General features: G+C 39.6%; 2 protein-coding genes across 3 annotated transcripts in view; one reads left to right on the top strand and one right to left on the bottom strand.

Moving 5' to 3' along the window:
• MIA3 (MIA SH3 domain ER export factor 3) overlaps window positions 1-17,141 on the bottom strand; it is an 80,893-nt gene extending 63,752 nt beyond the window's left edge. Inside the window, exons 1-2 of one of the 2 annotated variants that reach the window (XM_059145499.1) lie at window positions 16,999-17,141; window positions 8,053-8,097 (exon numbers count right to left, since the gene is read on the bottom strand). In XM_059145499.1, the coding sequence (XP_059001482.1) occupies window positions 8,053-8,059 (7 nt within the window). In that variant the 5' untranslated portion in view covers window positions 8,060-8,097; window positions 16,999-17,141. The remainder of the gene's footprint in view (window positions 1-8,052; window positions 8,098-16,998) is intronic. The other variant, XM_059145500.1, reaches the window with a different exon arrangement.
• Window positions 17,142-17,220: 79 nt separating this feature from the next.
• TAF1A (TATA-box binding protein associated factor, RNA polymerase I subunit A) overlaps window positions 17,221-25,041 on the top strand; it is a 30,184-nt gene continuing 22,363 nt past the window's right edge. Inside the window, exons 1-3 of the mRNA XM_059145508.1 lie at window positions 17,221-17,377; window positions 18,991-19,113; window positions 23,621-23,790. Coding sequence (XP_059001491.1) covers window positions 18,993-19,113; window positions 23,621-23,790 — 291 coding nt within the window. The 5' untranslated portion in view covers window positions 17,221-17,377; window positions 18,991-18,992. The remainder of the gene's footprint in view (window positions 17,378-18,990; window positions 19,114-23,620; window positions 23,791-25,041) is intronic.

Below are 25,041 nucleotides of genomic sequence, written 5' to 3'. Positions count from 1 at the left end.
AAAATGAAATTCATTTAGAGAAAACATACTACATACAGATGATCAAGGATAAAGTGACAAAAGACTTCTCATTGGAAAATGGAAGCAAAAAACCCCAGCTGTTTGACATATTTAATGTGCTGGTGGAAAAACGACACTCTGGAGTTGTATACCAAGTGAAAATATTTTTCAAAGATGAGGTGAAGTCTTTCAACACATGATGCTGGGACACCTGGATATCTTTATGCAAAAGAATGAAATTGAACCACACCTTACACTACAAACAGAAATTAACTCAAAATGGATCATAGACCTGAATGTAAGAGGTAAAACTGTAAAAATCTCAGAGGAAAACATAGGGAGAAATCTTGGGAATAGGCATGAAAGCAAAAGAGGAGAAATGGAAGCTATGACAGAAGTGATAAAATATCACATGAAGGTATACTGTAATAAGCTAAAGGTGTGTATAAGCTAAAAGTACTATGGAATACAAACAACAACAAAATCACAGAGTTAGAGCTAGTAAGTCAACAGAGGAGATGACACATGCTTAATTAATCCAAAGGGAGACAGAAAAAGAGGAAAGGGGGAACATAGAACAGAAGATAAAAACAGGAAGAAAAATGGTAAGACAACAAAGTTAAATCTAATCATATCATTAATTACATTAAATGTAAATGGTCTAAAAATTCCTTTAAAAGGCATAGATTTTCAGATTCAATTTTAAAAAGGCAAAACTGGTAAGCCTGGGTGGCTCAGCTGGTTAAGTGTCTGCCTTCAGCTCAGGTTATGATCCCACGGTCCTGGGATCTAGCTCAATGTCAGGGTCCTTGCTCAGTGGGAAGCCTGCTTCCCCCTCTACCTGTTGTTTCTCCTGCTTGCTCTCTCTCTCTCTGACAAACAAATAAGATATTTTAAAAATAAAAATAAAAAGGAAAAACACAGGGTGTCCAGGTGGCTCAGTTAAGCACCTGACTCTTGATTTTGATTCAGGTCATGATCTCAGGGTTGTGAGATCGAGCCCCCCCACTGGGCTTCATGTTCAGAGGGGAGTCTGCTTGAAATTCTCTCTCTCTCCCTTGCCTTTTGCCCCTCCCATTCTCGCTAAAAAATAAATAAATCTTCAAAAAAAAACTAAAAAGCACAACTTAACTATATGCTTCCTACAAGAAAACACACTTAAAATAAAAAAGATAAACCAAGCTAACATTAATAATAAGGAAGCTGGAATAGCCATATTAATATCAGACAAGGTAGATTTTTTTTAAGCTTTTATTTTAATCCCAGTTGGTTAACATACATTGTTATATTGATTTTAGGTGTACAATATAGTAATTCAATAATTCTATACATCACCTGGTGTTTATCACACATGCACTCCTTAATCCCCATCGCCTTTTAACCCATCCCCCCCAAAACCACTAGTTTGTTCTCTCTAATTAAGACTCAGTTTCTTGGGCGCCTGGGTGGCTCAGTGGGTTAAGCCGCTGCCTTCGGCTCGGGTCATGATCTCAGGGTCCTGGGATCGAGTCCCGCATCGGGCTCTCTGCTCGGCAGGGAGCCTGCTTCCTCCTCTCTCTGCCTGCCTCTCTGCCTACTTGTGATCTCTCTCTGTCAAATAAATAAATAAAATCTTTAAAAAAAAAAAAAAAAAAAAGACTCAGTTTCTTGGGCGCCTGGGTGGCTTAGTGGGTTAAGCCGCTGCCTTCGGCTCAGGTCATGATCTCAGGGTCCTGGGATCGAGTCCCGCATCGGGCTCTCTGCTCAGCGGGGAGCCTGCTTCCCTCTCTCTCTCTCTGCCTGCCTCTCAGTGTACTTGTGAATTCTCTCTGTCAAATAAATAAATAAAAATCTTAAAAAAAAAAAAGACTCAGTTTCTTGATTTCTCTATCTCTTCCTCCCACTCCTTTAAATAGTCACTTCTCTTCTTCGCCTTTGTTCATTTGTTTTGTTTCCAGAGAAAGTATATTTCACACCCAAAAATGTTTACCAAGGAGAAAAGAAAACATTTCATAATTTTAAGGAAATCAATTCATCAAGAGAATATATCAATTTTACATGTTTATATACCTAATAAGAAAGCTTCAAAATACAGAAAGCAAAAACAGATGGGAGTACTCCACAAATTCATAATTATAGTTGGAGACTTCAATATCCCTTTCTCAATGATTAATAGAACAAGTAGTTACAAAGTCAATAAGGTTGTAAAAGACTTAAACACTATCAGTTGACTTTATTGATGTCTATAGAACACTCCACCCAACAACAGCAGAGTATACATTCTTTTTGACTATGGAACATTTATCATGATGATGGACCATAAAGCAATACATTTAAAAAATTTCAAAACAGGTGAAGTATATTTTCTTACCACATGGAATTAATTTAGAAATCAGTAACCAAAAAAAAAAAAAAAATCTAGAACGTCTCCAGATTTTGGAAATTAAGTAACAAACTTTTATTTTTTTAAGACCTTATTTATTTGAGAAAGAGTGCAAGTTGGGGGAGGGAGAGGGACAGGCAGACTCTGCACTGAGTGCAAAACCTGACTTGAGGCTTGATCCCATGATCCTGAGACTATGACATGGGTGCAAATCAAGAGTCAAATATCTAACTAACTGAGCCACCCAGGCACCCCTAAGTAACAAATTTTTAAATAACTCAGGAGTCAGAGAAGAAATCAAATTGGAAATTAAGAAGTATTTCATAGCAAATAAAAGTGAAAACACAATATGTCAAAATTTGTGGGATATCATAAAAGACTTTTAGAGGGTTAGGAAACCAGAAAAGTTTCTAATCAACAACCTCAGCTTCTACCCTAAGAAACTAGAAAAAGAAGAGCAAATTAAAACCCAAGCAGAAGAAAGAAAATAATAAAGATAAGCTCAGGGGTTAAAAAAAAGAAAAAAATAAAAGAAAATAGAGAAAATCAAGCAGACTCAGTAGGAAGAAAAAAGAAAGAGATGTGACACTAATTATCAATACCAGAAATGAGAGAGAAGACATTACTACAGATAGTACAGACATTAAAAGAATATGGAGAGAGGGGCACCTTGGTTAAGTGTCTGCCTTCAGCTCAGAACATGATCCCAGCTCCTGGGATGGAGCTCTACATTAGTATACCTGCTCTGTGGGGATCTGATGTGCTCTGCTTCTCCCTCTGCCTCTTTCCTTCTGTCTCTCTTTATAATGAATAAATAAATAAATATCAAGGGAGTATTACAAACAACTTTATGACAGTGAATTATCCAACTAGGATGAAACAGACAAAATCCATTAACCTCAACCCTTACCACATAACATACAAAAATTGACTGGTAATACATTGTAGACCTAAACGTAAAATCTAAAGCTATAAAACTAGATGAAAACATAGTTCTTCTATGTTTCCACACTTCCTATGTTCTTGACCTTGGGTTTGGCAAATTTCTTTTTTTTTCCTTTTAAAGATTTTATTTATTTATTTGAGAGAGAGAGAGAATGAGAAGGGGGAGGGTCAAGGGGAGAAGCAGACTCCCCCTGAGCAGAAAGCCCAAGGCAGGACTTGATCCTGGGACTCCAGGATCATGATCTGAGCCAAAGGCAGTCAATTAACTAACTGAACCACCCAGGTGCCTCTAGGTTGGCAAATTTCTAAATACACACAAAAAACATGAACTCTAAAAGAAAAGAAATCAATGCACTGGACTTCATCAAAACAAAAACTTTTGCTCTCACTTCTATATTCACTATTAATGAAAATGCAAAGGTAAACTGCAGACTAGGAGAAAATTTTGCAAAACACATATCCAAAAGAATTAAGCCTAGAATATATAAATAACTCTTATAACTTACAAATAAGAAGACAAACCAATTTCCAAAAAGGGGGCACAATGTTTAAATACACACTTCACCTTAGAAGATATACACATGGAAAACACGTATATGACAAGATATCCACTATCATTAATCATTAGGAAAATACAAATCAAAACCACAATGAGTACCATTGAATATCCACTAGAATTACTAAAATAAAGACTAATCATACAAGTGTTGACAAAGATGAGGAAAATTGGATTTCTCCTGACACCGCTGGTAATAATTGGCAGTTGGGGGCAATTTCTTTAAAAATTAAACCACATCTACCATATGAACCCAGTTTTTCCACTCCTGGGTATTTAATCAAGAGAATAAAAGTTATTTCCTCAATAAGACTTGTTCACAAATGTTCATATTAGCTTCATTTGTAATAGTAAAATCAAACAAACCAACCAAAAAGCCAGCTGTCCATTGGCGGGTACACAGGTATTGAATTTTGGAATACTGTTCATCAATAAGGGGCTATTAGGGTGCCTGGGTGGTTCAGTTGGTTAAGCAGCTCACTCCTGATTTTGGCTCAGGTCAGGGTCTCAAGGTTCCAGAATCCAGCCTGGTGTGGGGCTCCATGCTCAGTGAGGAGTCTTCCTGAGATTCTCCCTCTCCTTTGCCCCCCCCCCCCCCACTGGCACACATGCTCTCTAAATAAATAAAATCTTTAAAAAAAATAATAAGGAGCTATTGATACTCACAATGGCAAGGAGATTCTGAGTGAAATAAACCACACCAAAAAAACACATACTTAAATAGGACAGGGAGACAAGGAACACAAACTTGAAGATGCTGGCTATGTTCCTTCCCTTGTGGTGATGGTCTCAGGTCTATATGCATATGTCAGAACTCAGAAAGTGAGAAAATTTAAATACTTAAATAGAATTTATTTTGAAATAGCATTTATATCTCAATAAAGTAAAAAAATTATATGGGGAAAAGTAATTGACAGAAAGTAAAGTGTAATTGATAGAAAGAGATGAAATATGTTTATCTTTTTTGTTTGTTTTTTGGATTTAGTGTGTTGTCACACCAGTAGGTGTGATGATAGATACAGGTGTGGGGAAGTAAAGCTGCCTGAACCTGTCAACCCCCTGACCCCAACTCCCCCCAACCCCCCTCCACCCCCCAGCTCGATGGGGCAAGGTAGTTACAGAGAGACATTCCATCAGATAACTTTTCTCTGGGGTGTTAACTTTTTGGTCCACAAACTGGAAAGGCAGGCTCAGACTGAAATAAATACATTTATTTTGAGTTATGGCCTTTATTGAGCACTATATGGTTATCCTGAAAGGTAACTGGAGAGTCATAAACCAGGTAAATGCTAGTAAAGGTCTTAAACATGAAAACACTGTGATTGGTTACAATATAGTGAGCCAGAAGAGCAACAAACACATTTTTGTTTTATTCTGTCAGGTTAGCTTTTGCACAGTATCATTTCCTGCTGGATACCCTGAGTTCTCTCTTCCCAGATTTCTGACTTTTTGTGTCCAGTGTCATGCATTGTGGACAGCGTCCAGGAGATAGGTCTACTTGTTATACCTGTGCCCAAGGAGGCCCAGTCTCAGCACCTACCCTCAAGGTGCAGGAGGACTCTGGATCCTATTATATTCTTCAGAGTGGAAACTCCTAAAAGATAAACAAATCCCTCTTGTTAACGCCAGTCACTTTTAAGTATGGGGTGGGGGATGGGAGGCAGATGGCGAATCCAGCCCCATAATTATTGCTAAAATGAAGATGCATTTTCACATTCAGAACAGGTACAAATACCAAGCACCAAAGAATTAAAAGAAGGAGGATAGCAAATGATAGTGGAATGTGAGTTAGGTCTTGGTGAGTAGGTAGGATTTAGATTCTAAAAAGAAAGGAATGATAGGTGAAGAAAGTGACATAGAGAAAAGACAGCAGAACATGTAAAGGACAGTAAGGGGATCTAACCTTACCAGAGTGAAATGATCCTACTAAAGAGTAGTGGGAGATAAATTTGGGCAGTTGGAGGGGGTCAGATTATATAAGCCCTTGAAAATCAGGCACAAGAATTTAGACTTAATAGAGTTAAGAAACAGAAAGCTACCAGACTTTAAGGAAAGTGATCATAACTGAAGGGGAATGTAAGCAAATATCCTGTTCTGAAAGCCAAGGAGGATGGAGTTCTGTGTTGGGCACGGCCAGTAGGGTTTGATTCTCCCCCACAATCAAAAAGCCAAGTCCAAGTCATGTCAAAGGGTATTTTGTATTGGGAGTGAGTCATATACAAGGCAACTATACCTACCAGCATGTACTGTTTGTCTAGTCCTGACAAATATTATCCTAATTTCTATTGTACGGAGAGAGAAACTCAAACATCTGAAATGGCCACTAAAATACAGTCTTCTATGTAAGTTCCTGTTTCCGGTTCTGCCTGATTTACCCTGGCACCATTTTCACAGAAGTCAAATATTTGATGTTTTGAAACAAATGCAGAACAGATTCCAGGGTGGGACCTGTTCAACCCAAGATCTACCATGTAGACTCTATGGCTTCATCCATTTATAGTTTTTTTTTTTTAATTTTTTTTAAAGATTTTATTTATTTATTTGACAGACAGAGATCCCAGGCAGGCAGAGAGGCAGGCGGACAGAAGGGAAGGGAAGCAGGCTCCCTGCTGAGCAGAGAGCCCCATGTGGGGCTTGCTCCCATGATCCTGGGATCACAACCTGAGCGGAAGGCAGAGGCTTTAACCCACTGAGCCACCCAGGTGCCCCATTTATAGTTTTCAATACGAATTACTTCCTTGCTAAGACAACAGCAGATGCAAGGGAAGTAATTAGAAGCGCTAACCTAGGTAAGAGAAGTCTAATTGTGTGGCTCTAGGCAAGTCATCAATTTTTGAGTCTAAGATTCTTTACCAATAAAATTGGGGCTGATATCAAAACCATAGTGTTTCTTTAAGAATCAAATCAGATAATATATTAAAAGGTGGCCCCTTCCTGTTGTTTAAATAATTAAACAGCAACGTATCTGGTTCTCAGCCAACAGAGCCGATTACTGGCACCACAAGAGTCTCCACTTCTTTGTGACCGCCACAAAGGAGACCTTTTTTGATACTAACTTCCCTAGAAACTTCTCTTCTCGGTAAAAATCCACAGGGCAGGTTAACAGCCTCCCGGAGTTGTGCTTGGCAGGTCAAAAGCGCCTCCTGGAGGAGACCGTAAGTACTGAGAGGGAGAAAATCTATTCTTCAGGATAATATACAATCACAGCAGTCCTGTTACATACAGATCACTTAACAAGACAAAGCAAATCTCCTGAATAATCAGCATCTTAAATAATGCAGGCAGAAAATAAAATTAGGAACGGGATCATAAATACCATTATGAAGACTAATCAAGTGTGAATACTGAGCAGTTGCATATAGAAGGGGTTAGAGTTCTCCACAACTATGAAAGCTCATTCTATTTAAATCTATACGGGATATGAAATGGTATGGAATACACAAGAAGATGAGTGAATGACATTAAACTAGAGTGATTAAACAGAGAACCTAAACATAATCCGATATTGCCCTTATGTCTCACGAATTCTCTAGATATGTTGTCCAGTAGCAATATGATGCCAGCTACAAGTATAATTTAAAATTTCTCAAGTCAGGGCGCCTGGGTGGCTCAGTGGGTTAAGAGACAGCCTTCGGCTCAGGTCATGATCCTGGAGTCCCGGGACTGAGTCCTGGGATCGAGTCCCACATCGGGCTCCCAGCTCATCAGGGAGTCCGCTTCTCCCTCTGACCCTCCCCCTTCTCATGCTCTCTCTCTTTCTCTCTCTCTCTCAAATAAATAAATAAAATCTTTAAAAAAAAAAAAAAGGTAAAGCAAAACAAATGAAATCAAATTTTTTTAAAGATTTTTTTTTAATTTATTATTTTATTTGACAGACAGAGATTACATGTAGGCAGAGAGGCAGGCAGAGAGAGAGAGAGAGGAGGAAGCAGGCTCCCTGCTGAGCAGAGAGCCTGATGCGGGGCTCGATCCCAGGAGCCTGGGATCATGACCTGAGCCGAAGGCTGAGGCTTAACCTACTGAGCTACCCAGGTGCCCCAGAACAAATGAAATCAATTTTAATAATACATTTTATTTAAAACAGTAGAACTAAATTATTATCATTTAACTTGTAATAAGTATAAAAATGAGATATTTTACATTTATTTCAGGTGAAATCTTTGAATTCTGGTGTGTATTTTATACTTACAGCACATTGCAGTTCAGACTAGGTACCTTTAAAGACAGCAACGATCTAGAAAGCAGAGATTAAAAATTAACATTAGATCCACACCATATAATTGTACATTTTTGCCATACACTTAAAGAAAAGCAAATCTTAAAATTCTGTTACAGGATATACAAATTTTTGGCCAAGCTCTTTTGGAACTTTTTCAAAAAGAGAAAGAATTATGGTGGTTATCTCAAAACCCCCAATATTTTGTTTGTTTGGCGTCAGAGATTGAGATTTCTGTTGGAATATCTAAGAATTTCATTGCTTCTTCAGATGAATTTGAAATATTTAATGAAAAACATAAACTATGGTCATCATTAAGCTCCTACACTAGTCATGTTTTTATCATTTATTTTTTTTTTAAACATTTATTTATTTTAGAGAGAGAAAGAGCATGAGTTGGGGGAGAGGAAGAGAAAGAATCTTAAGCAGACTCCCCACTGAGTGCAGAGCTGGATTTCATGACCTATGAGATCATGATTTGAGCCAAAATCACAAGTCCGACTTGAGCCATCCAGGTGCCTCTTTATAATTTATTTCTTATAATTATCTTAAACACGTTCACCGTTCTTGACAAATATAAAGAAACCCAGAATTATGTTTATATGGGTAATACAACAATGAGACTGCACAAGAGCCCTTATTCCTTCATTTAAATTGTAGAAAAACACAATTATGGGGAAGTAAGGGACCAGAACATGTTACTAGTTTAGGCAATGTTTCTTGCTAGACTCTCTTGGCATTTTGGGTGGGACAGTCCAACCAGCTGCAGGATATACAACCTTGAGCCTAGCCATGAAATTTCAGTAGCATTTTTAGTCATGGCAACAGAATAAAAAATTGCCCCCATGCACTCCCAAACTCCCCTTGGTAAGGATGGTACCACCCTCCTAGTTGAGAGGCACTGCTTAAGACTTTTGTTAAAATCTGATCAGTTAAGGGTGCCTGGGTGGCTCAGTGGGTTAAGCCTCTGCCTTCAGCTCAGGTCATGAGCAGAGGTGCCTTAAAAATATAATCTTTAAAAAAATGCACCCATGTTTATAAAAATTCTATATTTTGTGTTTTGTAGTTTTATCTGCTAAAAGAAAGATGATAACCTCAACCTAAAAAAAAAAAGAGTCCCTACAGATCTAAGTGACTTTGCTCAACAGTTTGTTGTCACTAAAGGTAATGCCACCTTCATAGACATCTCCTATTTCTGAATTGAATCTGTATTTTTCTTCTTCCAAGAAGGGTTTTATATTGTTCTATTTCCACCTTCTCACACGTGGTCCCTCTTCTACACTGTCTTATCTTAAATTTAGATCTGAATAAAAATGTATTGTTTTTCTTTGTGTTAATAGTCAAATCATGGGCACATGTTGAATTATTTGGAATGGATGTAGAAGGTTTGTTCCTTAACGAAAGAACATTTACTTTTAAAGATTTTATTTATTTACTTTGGAGAAAGAGAGAGTGCATGAGCTAGGTGGAGGGGCAGAAGGAGGGGAGGGGAAGTAGACTCCCCAATGAGTGTGAAGCCTGACACAGGGCACAATCCCAGGATGTGAGATCATGACTTGACCCAAAACCAAGAGTTGGACACTTAACTGAGCCACCCAGGTACCCCAAGAACATGCTACTTAATTAAAACGTAGGGGGATATAGGCTGAGATGACACATGAAGATGTATTAGGATAATAATTATAATAAATGTATATCAACTTCATAATGGCTAATCTCATTTACACAATTATAACAAAGTTTCTCCACAATAGAACAGTACAATTACTTCTCAGCATTAACATCTACTGACTGTCTTTAAAGTACTCAGAAGAAGTACTAACTATCTAGTCCATGACAGTCATAAGGACTGCGGTGCATGATGGTATCAGTAATTGTTTTTTAGTAGGTCTCTTTTTGGAGGCAAAAATTAACACTAGTATGAGTATGTATTCGTAAAAAGTATATATATATATACACACACACATACAATGTACTTTAAAATATAATATAAATATATTTAATATATATACACTTTATATATATTGATATATATTATATATAATAATTTAATAGAGATTTGATACTTAATATAAATATATTTATATAAATATAATATAAATATAAAATATATACTTTTAAAAGTATATATACACGTATATAATGTGTGTGTGTGCGTGTGTGTGCATGTATATCACAGCCAAATCTCTGTTGTGAGACTAGACTTCAATTTTTACTCTAAAGCAACAGTTGGCAAACTGTGGCCCACAGGCCAAATCCAGTTTGCCACCTGTTTTTGTGAATAAGGTTTTACTAGAACACAGATAAGCTCGTTTGTTTATATTTATCTATGGCTGCTTTTGTCCTGTAACAGCACAGTTGAAGAGCGGTGATAGAAACTGTATCACCCGAAAAGTCATAAAATATGTATTAACTCTTTACAGAAAAAGCTGCTGACCCCCACCATAGATGAAAAGTTTTTAAAAAATCAGAAAATATGCACATATAATTTTTTAAAAGATTTTATCTATTTACTTGCCAAAGCAAGACAGAGTTCAAGCAGGGGAGTGGCAGGCAGAGGGAGAAGCAGGCTCCCCTGCTGAGCAGGAAACCTGATGCTGGACTCGATCCCAGGACCCTGAGATATGACCTGAGCCAAAGGCAGAGGATTAACCAACTGAGACACCAGGTGTCCCAATTTTTCCTTTTTATGGCTAGAATGGGTTTCTGAAATGAGATGAAGGAGCTGGTATATTCTGAGACCAATGTCTCCTCCTCGTAAAAGGTGTATGTTTAGGACTAGAAAGCTTGACACTGTGTTATGTCAGAGGTGAAAAAAAACCTAGTGAAGTTATTTTGATAAGATTTAAGAATTGTCTTTTCTAGAGAATTTTGAGGTGTATCTAATTTTTGGCATACAGATAATGATAGTTTTTCAACATAGATGGGAATAATGTCTTACTCCATGAGTCTAATGTGCTCATTATTATGTGTAATAATTTTTTAAAGATTTTATTTATTTATTTGGAAGGGGGAGAGAGAGAGAATGTGCACACACACACACATGCACATGGGGAAGGAGCAGAGGAAGAGGGAGAAGCAGGCTCCCTGCTAAGCAGGGAGCCTAACATGGGGCTCGATCATAGGACCCTGGGGTCATGAATTAAGTTGAAGGCAGATGCTTAACAGACTGAACCACCCAGGTGTCCCAATATGTGTAATAATTTCACAACTACCATCTAACATATGAAAGTATCATAAGAGGCTGTCTCCTGGATTGTAAGCACATTTTAAAAACCTAACATTAACTTTTATTTTTTTGCTGATTGTAGATCTCACACTCATAAAGGTAGGGGTAAAATACATGGTCAGTTCAGTCTGATTGCCTTGCAAGTTTTGGCCAGTTTATTTTTCAGAGACCTATTTCGAAACGGACTTTTTAAGTTGATTTTGGACTCCATCGACAATGAAATTGTTGTTCAATCTGTGAGACATTACATTACAAGGTTTCTATGTTTAATTTGGCCTAAGTGGATATAAGGAATGTAGTATTTTTATTTTGAATCATGATAAAGTAACTGCATTAGACTTACTTTTTGCCACAAAGAGTATAAAACTGGACAAACTACTTAGAGCAAATATTTTTAGGCATTGATAAATAAGCAGGCCATGATTGTCATATCTGAGAACAAAACACACAAGGTAAACTCCATAACTAGGGAAGTGAAACTCAAGTAAAGTAGTCGCCTGCCTGAGAAGAGGATAAAGTTATCAGAGGTCAAAGTTTCTGAAATGGCTGGAATTTTGTGGGTTAGAATACCTGAGCTGTGGTACGTGTGTGTGTGCATGCGCAGGCATGTGCATGTGCACATGCACGTGTTAGGTTGGTGGGACACAAATGTGCCAGGAAGTTTGCCTGCTGCAGGAGGAAGCCTGAAGAGTGATACTAAAAATCATGCAGTGCTAAGAGACATTGGATTTCCAGCCCGACCCAAGAGCAGCAACCTCACTAATACTTCAGGCACTCAACTGAGAATCCAGAACCAAGCCCTAAGAGAAAGAACTATGCAAGAAGTAAGAGACACATGCTAGGGCCATGTATAAAACCAAAATGGACACATGCTGCTAATAATAGTACCAAGGCTAACAGAACAAAGGACCCGCCAGTAATTAATTTTCATTATGCACAAATATAATACCCTTTAAAGGAAGACAACAAAATCCAGACTCCCTATAATGTATTCTCTACAACCATCTAATATATAATTATTTATTATCAAACATACAAAGAAATAGGAAAATGGAAACCATATGAAAGAAGTAGTCTATAAAGAAATTTCTGTGAGATGACCCAGCTGAAATCAAGAGTCAGACCACTAACTGACTGAGCCACCCAGATACCCCTAGACTCTACCTCTCTCTCTCTCTCTCTCTCTTTTTAGGTACTTTTTTTTTTTAAGATTTATTTATTTAAGAGAGAGAGAGAGAGCACATGTGGCTGGGAGAGGGAGAGGGAGAGAGTTCCAAGCAGAGTCTGCACTGAATGCGGAGCCCAATGTGAGCCTCAATCTGATGACCCTGAGATCATGACATGAACTGAAACCAAGAGCTGGATGCTTAACCAGCTGTACCACTCAGGCCCTTCTTGACTCTGCCTCTCAATGGGAGAAGCTACATGTATATGCAGGCAGACAGGAATGGGAAGGATTTCTGGCAGCTATTTGAAGATAATCTATTAGAAGGAATGAAAGCACTGAAAATAGTAAACAAATGTAAATATAAAAGGCATATTATATATATATATAAAGAAATGAAGAGATATATATTGCCATACATATGTGTATATATATGTACACATTTGTATATATATGGCAATACATATCTCTTCATTTCTTTAAAGTACCTGTGACTCTTTAAAGCAAAAATGATAATGAGTATAGATGTAACATATAAGACAATAAGACACAAAGGACTTAAGGGTGGTGGTAAATAGAACTATATAAGGTAAGACTCCTTATTTTATGTGAAGTATCACAATTTTAACTCTAAGTAAATTGATAATTTAAGAATGCTTATCATAATTCCTAAAAATATTTCTAAAACAGTAACACAAAAAGATAGTTAAAAGCTAACAGAGGAATTCTAATGGAATACTAAAACATTTGATTAATCCAAAAAATGGCAATTAAGTGAGAGCAGAGGAACACAAAACTAATGGGACAAATTGGAAACAAATATCAAAATGATAGAATTAAATTCAATAATATAAATGATTACAACTAATATAAGTGGAGAAAACATACAAAATAAAATGTGAAGATTGTCAGACTGGAATAAAAATAGGAAGATCCAACTAATTACTGTCTATAAGGGAATCACATTAAAAAACACACATAAGTTGAAAGAAAGATGGAAAAATATAGAACATACAAACAGCTAAGAAAGCTGCAGTGACTGCATTATTGTAAGAAATTTCATTTAAAGATAAGGGTTTATTGGGGCACCTGGGTGGCTCAGTGGGTTAAAGCTGCTGCCTTTGGCTCAGGTCCTATCTGAGGGTCCTGAGACCGAGCTCCATATCTGGCTCTCTGCTCAGCAAGGAGCCTGCTTCCCCCACCTCTCTGCCTGCCTCTCTGCCTACTTGTGATCTGTCTCTCTGTGTCAAATAAATAAATAAAATCTTAAAAAAAAGATAAGGGTTTATCAGCAACAGACGATTTTTCATAATGATAAAATGGTTACTCTGTCAGGAAGACATAAGAGCCATTGTTGTTAATGTGCTACAGTATCAACACTTCAAAATACATAGGGGAAAAACTGACAAAACTAAAGGAAGAAAGAAACGAATCCACAGTATATGCAATTTTAACTCCCCTATTACAGTAATTAAGAGTACCACTGTATAAGAAGTCAGTGATGATACAGAAGATCTGAACCAAACTACCAACTACCTTAACCTCATTGACATTGACCAAATACAATGTGCAACAATGGCAGAACACGTGCTTTTTCACTGCCCATGGAACATTTATCAATATAGATCATATCAGGGGATAAAATAAGCCTCAACAATTTTCAATTTGTCCAATGTCAACAATATGGACATCTGACAAAGTCTGTTTTCTGATCATAGCATAAATAAATTGGTACTCTCTAACTAGACTGATGAAGAAATACAGAAGATGCAAATGAACGGTATCAGTGTTTTAGTTATCTATTGCTACATAACATTCTACTCCAGAATTTAGTGGATTAAAACCACCACCATTTCATTGCCCACATTGTGAGTCAGGAATTTGCACAGAGTTTCGTGAGAATAGTTCACTCCTCCTTCACATGGTTGCAACTAGACTCACTCCTGCAGTTGTATTCAGCAGTTGACTGATCTGGGTCTCAAGGTCTGGGAAAGCCTGTCTCATATGTATGGAATTAAGATGCAGACTGTTGGCTTCATGTGGCTTCTCTCCATGTGCTATTTGATTTGTCGGGAACCCTTTCTTCACGTGGCCTTTCTCACCAGTAAGACTGCTTGAACTGGGCAAGAAAATGAAGGCATGCGTTTGAGGATATAGCTTTTTTCTCTTCTCAATTCTAAGTCTGGGGTGGGATCCTAGCCTATGTATTTTGGGGAGTTTGTAGTTAGATAATATTTTTCTCTATGTTATTATGTAAGCTGTCTTTATGTTTTCATTTTTGCTACACTCCTTTTTTTTTTTTATCTTGTTCGTATTATGAGCTGTGATATAGTATAGACTATATATGATGATGTCTTTTTTTCCAACTGTTTGGTTGTCTAAACAACCTCCCCACTCTGCCCTCTGCCTCTCCCCCATCTCATATGCATACTCGCTCTCTCTAAAATAAATGTATCTTTTTTTTTTTTTTTTAAATATTTTATTTATTTACTTGAGAGAGAGACAGTGAGAGAGAACATGAACGAGGAGAAGGTCAGAGAGAGAAGCAGACTCCCCATGGAGCTGGGAGTCCGATGCGGGACTCGATCCCGGGACTCCAGGATCATGACCTGAGCCGAAGGCAGTCGTCCAACCAACTGAGCCACCCAGGCGTCCCTAAATGTATCTTTTTTTATTTATTTTTTTTGTACCTTTTTTTTTTTTTAAAAAAAAAGATTCATTCTTAACCTTATCTACAGTTATCTCAAGTTATCTGAGGATGTTAAATAAAATTTTTTTTTCCACTTTTGTGAGAGCATAGATTTGTAGCTTTACAAAATCAGTTCTGGGTTGGTTTGAGTGAAATTATACCTTGTGAAATTCAAGAAAGGAAACTTTTTCAGGCGGAGCTAGGAGGCCAGAAAGGAGAACTCAGGCCCTTCCGCTCATTGCAGCCCTTTGCAGACCCAACAGGAAGAGATGACCTTGCCTTCCCAAAAGGAAGAAACCCACTTCACTATCCCAGTAGGAAAAAGATTTTCTCCATGCCCAGTAAAGGCCCAGGAAATGAAAAACTGTCACAACTCAGCCAATGAAAAGCCAGCACACTTTGAAGTCTCAGTTTACTCCAATGGACTTCTTGTTTATAAGGGCTCCTCCCAACTCTCCCTTCTCCTATATATCAGAGTGGTCCTCTCCTTTGTTTTCTGGACTTGGCTATGGCTTTTGCTATAACTCTCTTGTCCCAAATTGCAATTCCTCCGCTATTCCTACGCTTGATCTTAGCCCAAAGGCAAGAAGTGATCCTCTGCTATTCCTGAATAAACACATTTTGCTGGTAAAATAATAAGCTCATTTACTTTCAAGGGCAACAACCTCATGGCAAAGGAAGAAATGTAGCCAGATCAAGCCTCTAGACTAGAAGATGATGGCCATGTTATTTCATTTGTGTGCCTTGCTGGACCACATCACCTCGATCAGCCTTGCTGTAGAGCACAGGCTTGAGTGAGGCAAATGGGTTTCAACACAAGGAACAGCCGTAGGAACTTTTCTTTCTTTTTTTTTTTTTTTTTAAAGTAATCTGTATGCCAATATAGGGCTCAAACTCACCACACTAAGATCAAGAGTCGAATGTTCTACCAGCTGAGCCAGCCAGGCATCCCTGGAGCCTTCTTGCAAACTCAAACCTAACTGCATGATGTTGGCGAGGAAAACGCAGAATCACCTATTTCTGGCATATTAAGGAATTCCTGTAGAAATTCTTACATCCTTTAATCAGTTCTACAATACTCTGATTCTGTCCAAGTGGTTCACTTTCATGGGGAGGGAAAACCCAGAGATTCCTGTGGGAGCCTATGCCATTATTTGTGCAGCCTTAGGTATGAACAAAATCTTTGCGATGACTTTAAAGCTACCTCCTTTTAACTTTTACTCCTCGGTCCCAGTGCTGCTCTCTGACGCAATGCAAAAACGGTCTGACCCTTCAACAGACCGAATCTCCAAAACACGGAGATACATATTGTGTTCCCATGAGTCTCTGCTTCTTCAGGGTCATCTTCCCCAGAACTCCTCAATTTCCCCTATTTCACATTTAATCGTCTTACTTTTGACCTCTCTTTCATGTGAGTTCATCAATGTTCCTCATGCAACGTGACCCCAGTGTGTCCTAGAGCCACAGAAGAGGTGGCTCTAGGACACACTGGGGTGACGTTGCATGAGGAACAGTGGCTCTAGGACACACTGGGGTCACGTTGCATGAGGAACATTGATGAACTAACATGAAAGGACACTGTTGCCCAAATTTGGGGGTGGGGGTGGTGTCAAATCCCTTAAACTCAAAGCTAAAACTTTAATCAAAGAGAAAAAAAGATTTCGAGGAAGCAGTTAAGAGGTTAAGCTGATTTTGGTCAGGACCACCAGCCACGCCCCGGAGGCTTGCGCAGTGCGCCCTTGAGCTAAGCAAAAATTTGAAGGTTTTGTACCGTGAATTACCAAAGTGACATTGTTTCACATTCTCCAAAGTGACACGTTTTTTTCGACTGCTCACCTCATCCAGCCACCACCCCCTCGTCCCGGTCTCCACTTGCCTTTAAAGCCTCGCATCTTCCCACCCGGGCACACTCACGCGTAAAACCACGACCAACCCAAAGACAGGGCGGCACACCGCCGTCACTTCCGGGGGCCGCCGCGCACGGCGTCGCCTCCGCCGCGGAAGGAGGGTTTAGGGGCGGAGCCGCGTCTGCGCGCAGCCAGAAAGCGCCGGCGGACTTGGCGCATGCTCGCACGAAGGCGTCTCTAACTTCGCTTCCGGTGGCGGGTCGCTCGCGAGGTGCTTGAGTTAGGAAATTGCGTTCAGAGCGGCGGGAAGGATTGGGCCGCGTCTTCCGTCCATCGGTCATCGCCAGCATCCAAAGTAGAACCTGAAGGTCTGTGGTAGGATTCTCCCATGTTCTGCTGATACTTTCTCCTGGTGTCCTGAAACCTTTATTTCTGAGAACGAGGCGGAAGGGGCGAAGCAGCCCTGATGGTTACCGGGGCAGGGGCGCGGCACCGGCTCCGTCTTTGAGAATTTGGGACGCGAGAGCTTCTGGAAGGGCTCGTTAAAACACGTGGGCGTCGCATGCAAATTTCACTTCACGCCCGTGCTCCTCCACCACAGAATCTGCCTTTAAAAGGTGTTCGCAGACCTGTACCCCTGGGGATAAAAATATATGTTTATGAAAAATAAAAAATTTTAAAAAAAATAATTAAAAAAAAAAAGTGTGCTCTGGCTGTGATGTGGAGTAGCACAATTGGAGGCGGGATAACTCGTTGGAAAGCTAATTAAGGGATGGGGACACAGTTTGAAGATGTCCTGAACTAGGGTAGTGGTTAGGACTGCGGAGAAGAGGGGAGGCTGGAGTCACTCCAACAAGTAGTATCAGCAGGACCTAATAATCAGCTGGACGTGGGGACAGAGGGACGAGGACCCCGAGCATCTTGAGGATGAAGTCCACACTCCGCTGGGGGTGTGGCTGTCTCTCTGGGTTCGTTGCCCATCATCCGTTCTGTCTTCTGACCCCCTCCTCTCCGCAGACCCGAGACTCTATTCATGCCAAGTAGTCTGACGACCTCGTTCCTACAATATTGTCCTCTCCTTTCTTAGGACGTTGGGTCAGGTTACGTAATTTAATTAAGCCCCTCGGTTTGTTCAACATGAAAATGGAAGAAAACAATAGTACTTTTTTTAGGGTACTTATAAGGATTAAAAGAGAATTTAGGGGCGCCTGGTGGCTCAGTGGGTTGAGCCTCTGCCTTCCGCTCAGGTCATTCATGACCCCGGCTCTGGTCATGGTCCCAGGGTCCTGGGATGGAGCCCCACTTCTGGCTCTCTGCTCAGCGGGGAGCCTGCTCCCCCCTCCCCTCGCCTGCCTCTGCCTACTTGTGATCTCTGTCTCTCAAATAAATAAAATCTTAAAAAAAAATAATTTATATCCTTGGTGTGTAGAGAGGGATTGATATATTAACTACTATTCCTATTAGTATGCTTGTATTGTTTTATTATGTGTCATTTGTTACTTCCTCTAGACTTATGTGTTTTTTGTGTGTTTTTTTTTTTTTTTTTTAATTAAGAAGCAGTATCTTAGTTATCTTTGTATGTTCTTGTAACCGGAGTAAAGATTAAAATTTTTTTTAAAAGATCATTTATTTTGGGGCGCATGGTTGGCTCAGAGGGTTAAGCCTCTGCCTTCAGCTCAGGTCATGATCTCAGGGTCCTGGGATCAAGCCCCGCATCGCATTGGGCTCTCTGCTCAGCAGAGAGCCTGCTTCTCCCTCTTTCTGCCTACTTGTGATTTCTGTCAAATAAAATCTTTTAAAAAATCATTTATTTTGGCTGTTGCTGACATAATTTTATTACTTACTTTAAAGAAGCTGCCTGGTAGAATTAATTTCACTGAACAAATGTTATTTATTAGGTAAAAAGGTGGCAGTATTTATAACTAAGAAGGCTGTGGAATAAGATGTACAGAAAGTAACTGATATTCTCAATTTGAAACAGGTATGAGTGATTTCAGTGAAGAATTGATAGGGTCCAAGACAGAGGATGAGCAGGAGGAATCATATGTATTCTCTGGTACAGGAATGTCTTTTCCTTGGCTGCAAAATCATATAGGGACTATTGGTAAGTAAAATAATGTACAGCCATCTTAACTTTAATGTAAGGAGATGATAAGATTCAATATGGACACAAAGTGAATAATCAAGTTGAATAAACAAGTTGCTTTATTCAGTTTTCAAGATGGGACTATATGAGGGTTTTTGAGGCTGTAAGCAAAAAAATCATAAGAATATATATTTTTTTGCTACTTTTCCTTTGATGTAATAACAGTCTGTATTATGGCAGATACACTTTTTTTTTTCTCTAACAATACTTACTAGGCACTGATATGCCCAGCATTGGCCTAATACTGGAGATACATAGATGAAGAAGATAGGGCCATTGAGGAGCACATACGTAGGAAGTGCTTTTAAGAAGTTTGGGTGGAATTGCACTGAAATTATGGGGCGCCTGGGTGACTCAGTTGTAGCCTCTTCTACCTTGATGCTTTTAAAATATAAACTGGGCCAAGAAAATACTCTTTAAAAAGGCACTATTTGGGGCACCTGGGTGGCTCAGTTATTGTCTGCCTTTGCCTCAGGTCGTGATTCCAGGGTCCTGGGACTGAGCCCTGCATCGGGCTCCCTGCCCAGTGGGAGGCCTGCTTTCCCCTCTCCCACTCCCCCTGCTTGTATTCCCTCTCTCTTTGTCTCTCTCTCCATCAAATAAATAAAATCTTCAAAAAAAAAAAAAAAGAATTGGATTGAAATTATTCCTAATAGAATTAATCTATAATAGATTTCCAAAAAAGAATATTTCCCCATATAAATATAAGTATAAACAAGTAAATATAAATAAGAGTTTTGTGGGCTATCTTTTCTGTAAGGATATATAAAAGAAGTGTTTATCTGTATATGGGCATGTTGGATGGTGTAGTTGTGGGAATATATTAGAATTTACACTTATTGCCTTCAAATACATCTCTCCTAGCCTAGCCCTCTTTCCCCTTGACTGAGATTCTTTAGCTCCTAGAACTTGCTCCAATTTCTTTATCTTTTAGTGTAAATATTATCTCATTTAATTATCTCTGGAAATTCATCCTCAAATCCACGTGCTGGGTATTTTAGAGATGAGAGAAATGAATTTCAAAGAAGTTAAACTCTATTATGTTGGTCTCAGGAATTCAACCCAGGTCTGTTGAATCTCAGAGCTTATACTTCCAATAACAAATATATTTTTTAAATGAGATAATATATGTAAAGTGCCTAGCACAGAGTCTCAAGCTTAGTGAGTGTTGGAAAAAATAACTTCTTTCCTCTCATTTTATTTTTGCTAATGAATGCACGTGGTTCAAACAAGGTGTGAATGGATGGCCCTCAGAGGGAGTGCTGTTTTCTCCCATAGTAGGGATAGTCCCATAGTCACTGAAGTTCCTGCTAGTTAAGACATAGTTGGGCATGTTTCTGTCATCAGTGTTCTATAGAGAACTTGTGTCAGTCTAAATCAGATAGGTTTCAGACCAGAATTTATGTGCTTAGAAGTGTTTCATAAGTTATGGATAGCCTGTTAAACCCAAAATACTTAATGTCTGCAATGAGAAAATAATTTCAGGTAATACTGACATTGTAGTAATCAATAACCATAATAGGAAAACAAAATTGCCTAGCAATTTTTTTTTCTTCCTTGTAGATAATCTTTCAGGGTTCTGAAGAGTATGCCCCCTACACTAAAAACTTTGAAAGCAGGGGCCAATCTGGATTAAAACTATATGTTGAGTACCTAGAAGAATTGAGTACCTGAAATAGTACCTGACTCAAAATAGTGCTCAAAAAGTACTTGTTGAGGGCACCCGTGTGGCTCAGTTAAATGTCTGCCTTTGGCTCAGGTCTTGATTCCAGGGTCCTAGAATCGAGTTCCACATTGGGCTTCCCGCTCAGGGGAGAGCCTGTTTTTCCCTCCTCTGCCCCCCGCCCCCACCGCTTGTGCTGTCTCTCTCTCTGTCAAATAAGTCCTTAAATGTATTTGTTGACTGACAAGCTTCCACGTTCTTTCAAGGGTATTAGAGATGGGTTGATGGCACTGGCTCTTTATTGTACCTCATTCCATGTCAAAATTTCTTCTCCTAGGCAGTTATTTTTGAAAGTGTATCAGCAGCAAATAGGATGATCTTTTGCTCATAAAAGAATGAAGTGAGAGATATTCCTGAGGTAACTAGGCTAAGTTGGAAGGCAGAAGGGGAAGTCCACTTTCCAGTCTGAGTGGTGAAAACTTGAGGGGGTAGGTGGGAGCGTGGCCTGAGGTCAGTTCTCCTTCATGTGAATAAATGAGGTTTTAGAGAAGAAGTGCTCTCTCAGTTTTCCAGACTACCTCCCTGGTGTTGCTGCTGGTCCTGGGCAGCTTATTTGTAGATCTTGCTAAATGTAGCTTCTTACTCAGAGATGTAGGGCGGCATAGTATTCTGCATTCCCGATAAGATTCCTCAGTGATCCTAAAGGCTCTTCTTTCCGGGACCACACCGAATAGCAAGCATCAGGATCCCCAGGTGATGTGTTTCTATTTTGAGTTTGAGTTTGAGAAGCACTAGTGTAGAGCAGTAGTCTTCAAACTTCTTTGCTCGCTTTTCCTTTTTTTTTTTTTAATTATGTATTGCCTTGCATGGTTTTAAGATGCTATCAAAAAATCATATTGGAAGTTTAATAGTTGCAAAAGATATAATTTCCAAATTAGATTGGCATTTTTAAATGAAATTAGTTTACTGCTTTTACTGATATATCCAATAGAATCTAAACAGCATAGGAATGTGATATGCCTTTCATCATCCACTTAAAAATATTTATGAAAAAGATTTTAATTGATGGAGATTTTATACTGTTTATTTTCCTTTCATACTTTCATCTTTGTGATAAAACTGTATATCTACATTTAATTATTTTTTTGTTAATATTCTGTAAGGCTTTAAGTATTAAAATTCATTTTAATGAATTTTAAGGCTTTAAGATTAAATTCATCTGGAGTGGCACATCATAATTAGTAATTATACACAGCTGATGAAAAACATAAGTATTAAAGGTTGTATTAAAATACTCTCTCTCAGGAGCGCCTGGGTGACTCAGTCTGTCCATCCGACTTTGGCTCGACTTTGGCTCAGGTCGTGATCTTGGCATCCGTGGGATTGAGCCCCAAGTCTGGCTCCCTGCTCAGTGGGGAGTCGGGTTTCCCCTCTGCCAACTAACCCCCGATCTTTCTTGCTCTGTCTTGAAAATGTAAATAAAATCATTATCTCTCAAATAAATAAATAAAATCTAAAGAAAGTTGTTGGGGGGTTGGTGGTGCCTGGGTTGCTTACTCGGTTAGGCGTCTGCTTTGGCTTGGGTCGTGATCCCAGGCTCTGGGATCAGCCCTGCATTGGGCTTCTGCTCAAGTGAGGAGCCTGCTTCTCCCATCTTCCTCTGCTGCTCCCCCTGCTTATGGGCACATTGTCTCTCTCTCTCCCTCTTAAATAAATTCTAAAAATAAATAAAAGTTGTGTTAAAATTTGAAAATAAATTTTAATTTCTTTTTCAGTTTGATAAATACGGTGGTCCCTTTTTTCCAATTATTTCATAAATCTATGAAAGAATATTATGTACTTCCAGAATGAGAAAAGATTTTAGGGGCGCCAGGATGGCTTAGTGGGTTGAGCCTCTGCCTTCCGCTCAGGTCATGATCCTAGGGTCCTGGGATGGAGCCCCACATCTGGCTCTCTGCTTGGCAGGGAGCCTGCTTCCCCTTCTCTCTCTGCCTGCCTCTCTGCCTACTTGTGATCTGTCAAATAAATAAATAAAAATCTTAAAAAAAAAAAAAGGAGGAAACAATTTGGCTTAAATTCTCCTTTGTTTTCATTGATATAATTCTGAGAAGTCTTAGTTACATAAGTAAGTAGATGGCACTAGATAGAGTGTAATTATAGCAATGTATCAGGTTTTGGAATTCTTGAAACACTGATGAAGAAATTGCATAGTGCTCTATTAAAAAGAATTATTATATCCTTTCACTTTTTTTTTTTTTTTTATAAAAAGATTTATTTATTTACTTGAGTGTGAGAGAGAGAGCGCCAACTGGGACAAGGGGAGGTAGGAGAGAGAGAATCCCAAGCCCACTCCCTGCGGAGCTCAGAACTGGATATGGGAGTTTTGTTTCAAGTGAAGCTAGCTTTGATATGAGGGATGGGCTGGGTTCAGTAAAAACTACTGTTCCACTTGTTAAAACTTCTGCTTATCAGGGTGCCTGGGTGGTTTAGTGGGTTAAGCAAATGCCTTCAGCTCAGGTCATGATTTTGGGGTCCAGGGATCGAGCCCCACATCAGGTTCTCCGCTCAGCGGGGAGTCTGCTTCTCCCTCTCCCTCTGCCCTTCGCCCTTGCTTGTGTGCGTGTGCTCTCACTCTTTGCCAAATAACTAAATAAATTTTGGTGGGGGGGGAGAAAAGACTACTAGAAATAACAAAGGAAAGAACTCTGTTAAAAAAAAAATGAAACCTGCTTATCCGAAATCAGTTTTTTAAACTTGAATTGGGATCACTGTGGGTAAAGACTCTTCTCTTTTTAATCATAGCAACCGGAGGAAAAAAGGAGAAGGATTTTGCCCAGACAACAAGTGCTTGTTTGAGTTTTATCCAGGAAGCGCTACTGAAGCACCAGTGGCAGCAAGCTGCCGAGTACATGCACAGTTACCTCCAGATCCTGGAGGACTCGGACAGCCACAAGAGGCAGGCCGCTCCCGAGGTAAGTGACTAAGGAGCGCGCGAGTCTGCCAGAGGCCATCACAGACCCGGGGCCTTTCTGCCTGCACAGCTCCGTCCTGAAGAGCCTTTGCAGGATCTCAAATTGATTTTTCTTAAAAGTTACTTAAAGTAGTTTTGGGTGGAGAGTTTGTATTGGGACGTTGTTTCTCGCACTTCTTTTTACTTACTAGGCTTTTAAAGGCTACTCAGAATAGTTCGAACTCTCGGATTCCCCACCCTTCTTTTTTCCTTCCTTCCAGTATTCTTCCTTCTTTCCCTGTGTCATTATTTTCCCCTCTCTGTGGGGTGATGGTCCCTATCCTACAGACGTGGTATTTCTGCCATCTTAAAGTTGTCTCTTGATGCCCCACTTCCTTCACAGGTGTGCCCCGGTTTTCCACTTCAGCTTTCAGCAAAACTCCTTGAAAGAATGTGTGTACTGGTTCTCTCTAAACCCTCTCCAGTTAGGCTCCCCCAGAAGCCAGCATCATCATTTCTTCCACATTATCTTGTCAAGGTCAACAGTGCCCAGTTCTCATTGCTCGTATAACCTGCTCTGTCAGCAGGATTTGAGACAGTAGATTGCTCCCTCCTGTGTGATAAACTGTCTTCATCCGGCTACCAGGACTCTGCAGTCTCTCTCCGTTTTTCCTCGCCTCACTGGCCTTCTCGGCCTCCTGTGAAGTCTCCTCTTCTCCCTGGCCTTTGGACTTGTGAGTTCCCCAGAACTCAGTCCTTTGTCCTCTTCTTTATCTGAACTCACTCCTGATGAGCTCATTCAGTTTCATGGCCTTAAATTTAGTCTCTATGATAGATGAGTCCCATTTGTGTATCTGTGGCCCGGACATCTTTTCGTGTCTGCCTTCCTGTTTCCAGCTGTCTATTCCCCATCACCGCTCGGATCTCTAACAGCCCTATCACACTAACATCTCTAAAATGATCTGTTCTTCACCATCAAACCTAATTTTCCTCACCGGAGGTGATGGTTATTTTATGTATCTAATCACTGAGGCCAGACTCTGAAGTTCTCTTTCTTTCATACCCCATATCCAAACTGTGAAAAAATCCTGTTGGCTCTACATTCAGAATTCAGTCTGAGGGGCACCTAAGTGGCTCAGTTGGTTAAGTGTCTGACTTCGGTTCAAGTCATGATTCCGGGGACCTGGGATTCAGCCCCCATGTCAGGCTCCCTGACTCTGCTTGTCCCTTTCCCTCTGCCCCTCCCCGACTCATGGGCTTTCGTGCATGCTCT

Source organism: Mustela lutreola, chromosome 14, assembly GCF_030435805.1.
Source record: "Mustela lutreola isolate mMusLut2 chromosome 14, mMusLut2.pri, whole genome shotgun sequence".
Classification (NCBI taxonomy): domain Eukaryota; kingdom Metazoa; phylum Chordata; class Mammalia; order Carnivora; family Mustelidae; genus Mustela; species Mustela lutreola.
Note: the sequence above shows the minus strand (reverse complement) of the source record. Positions and strands in the feature narration are given on the sequence as shown.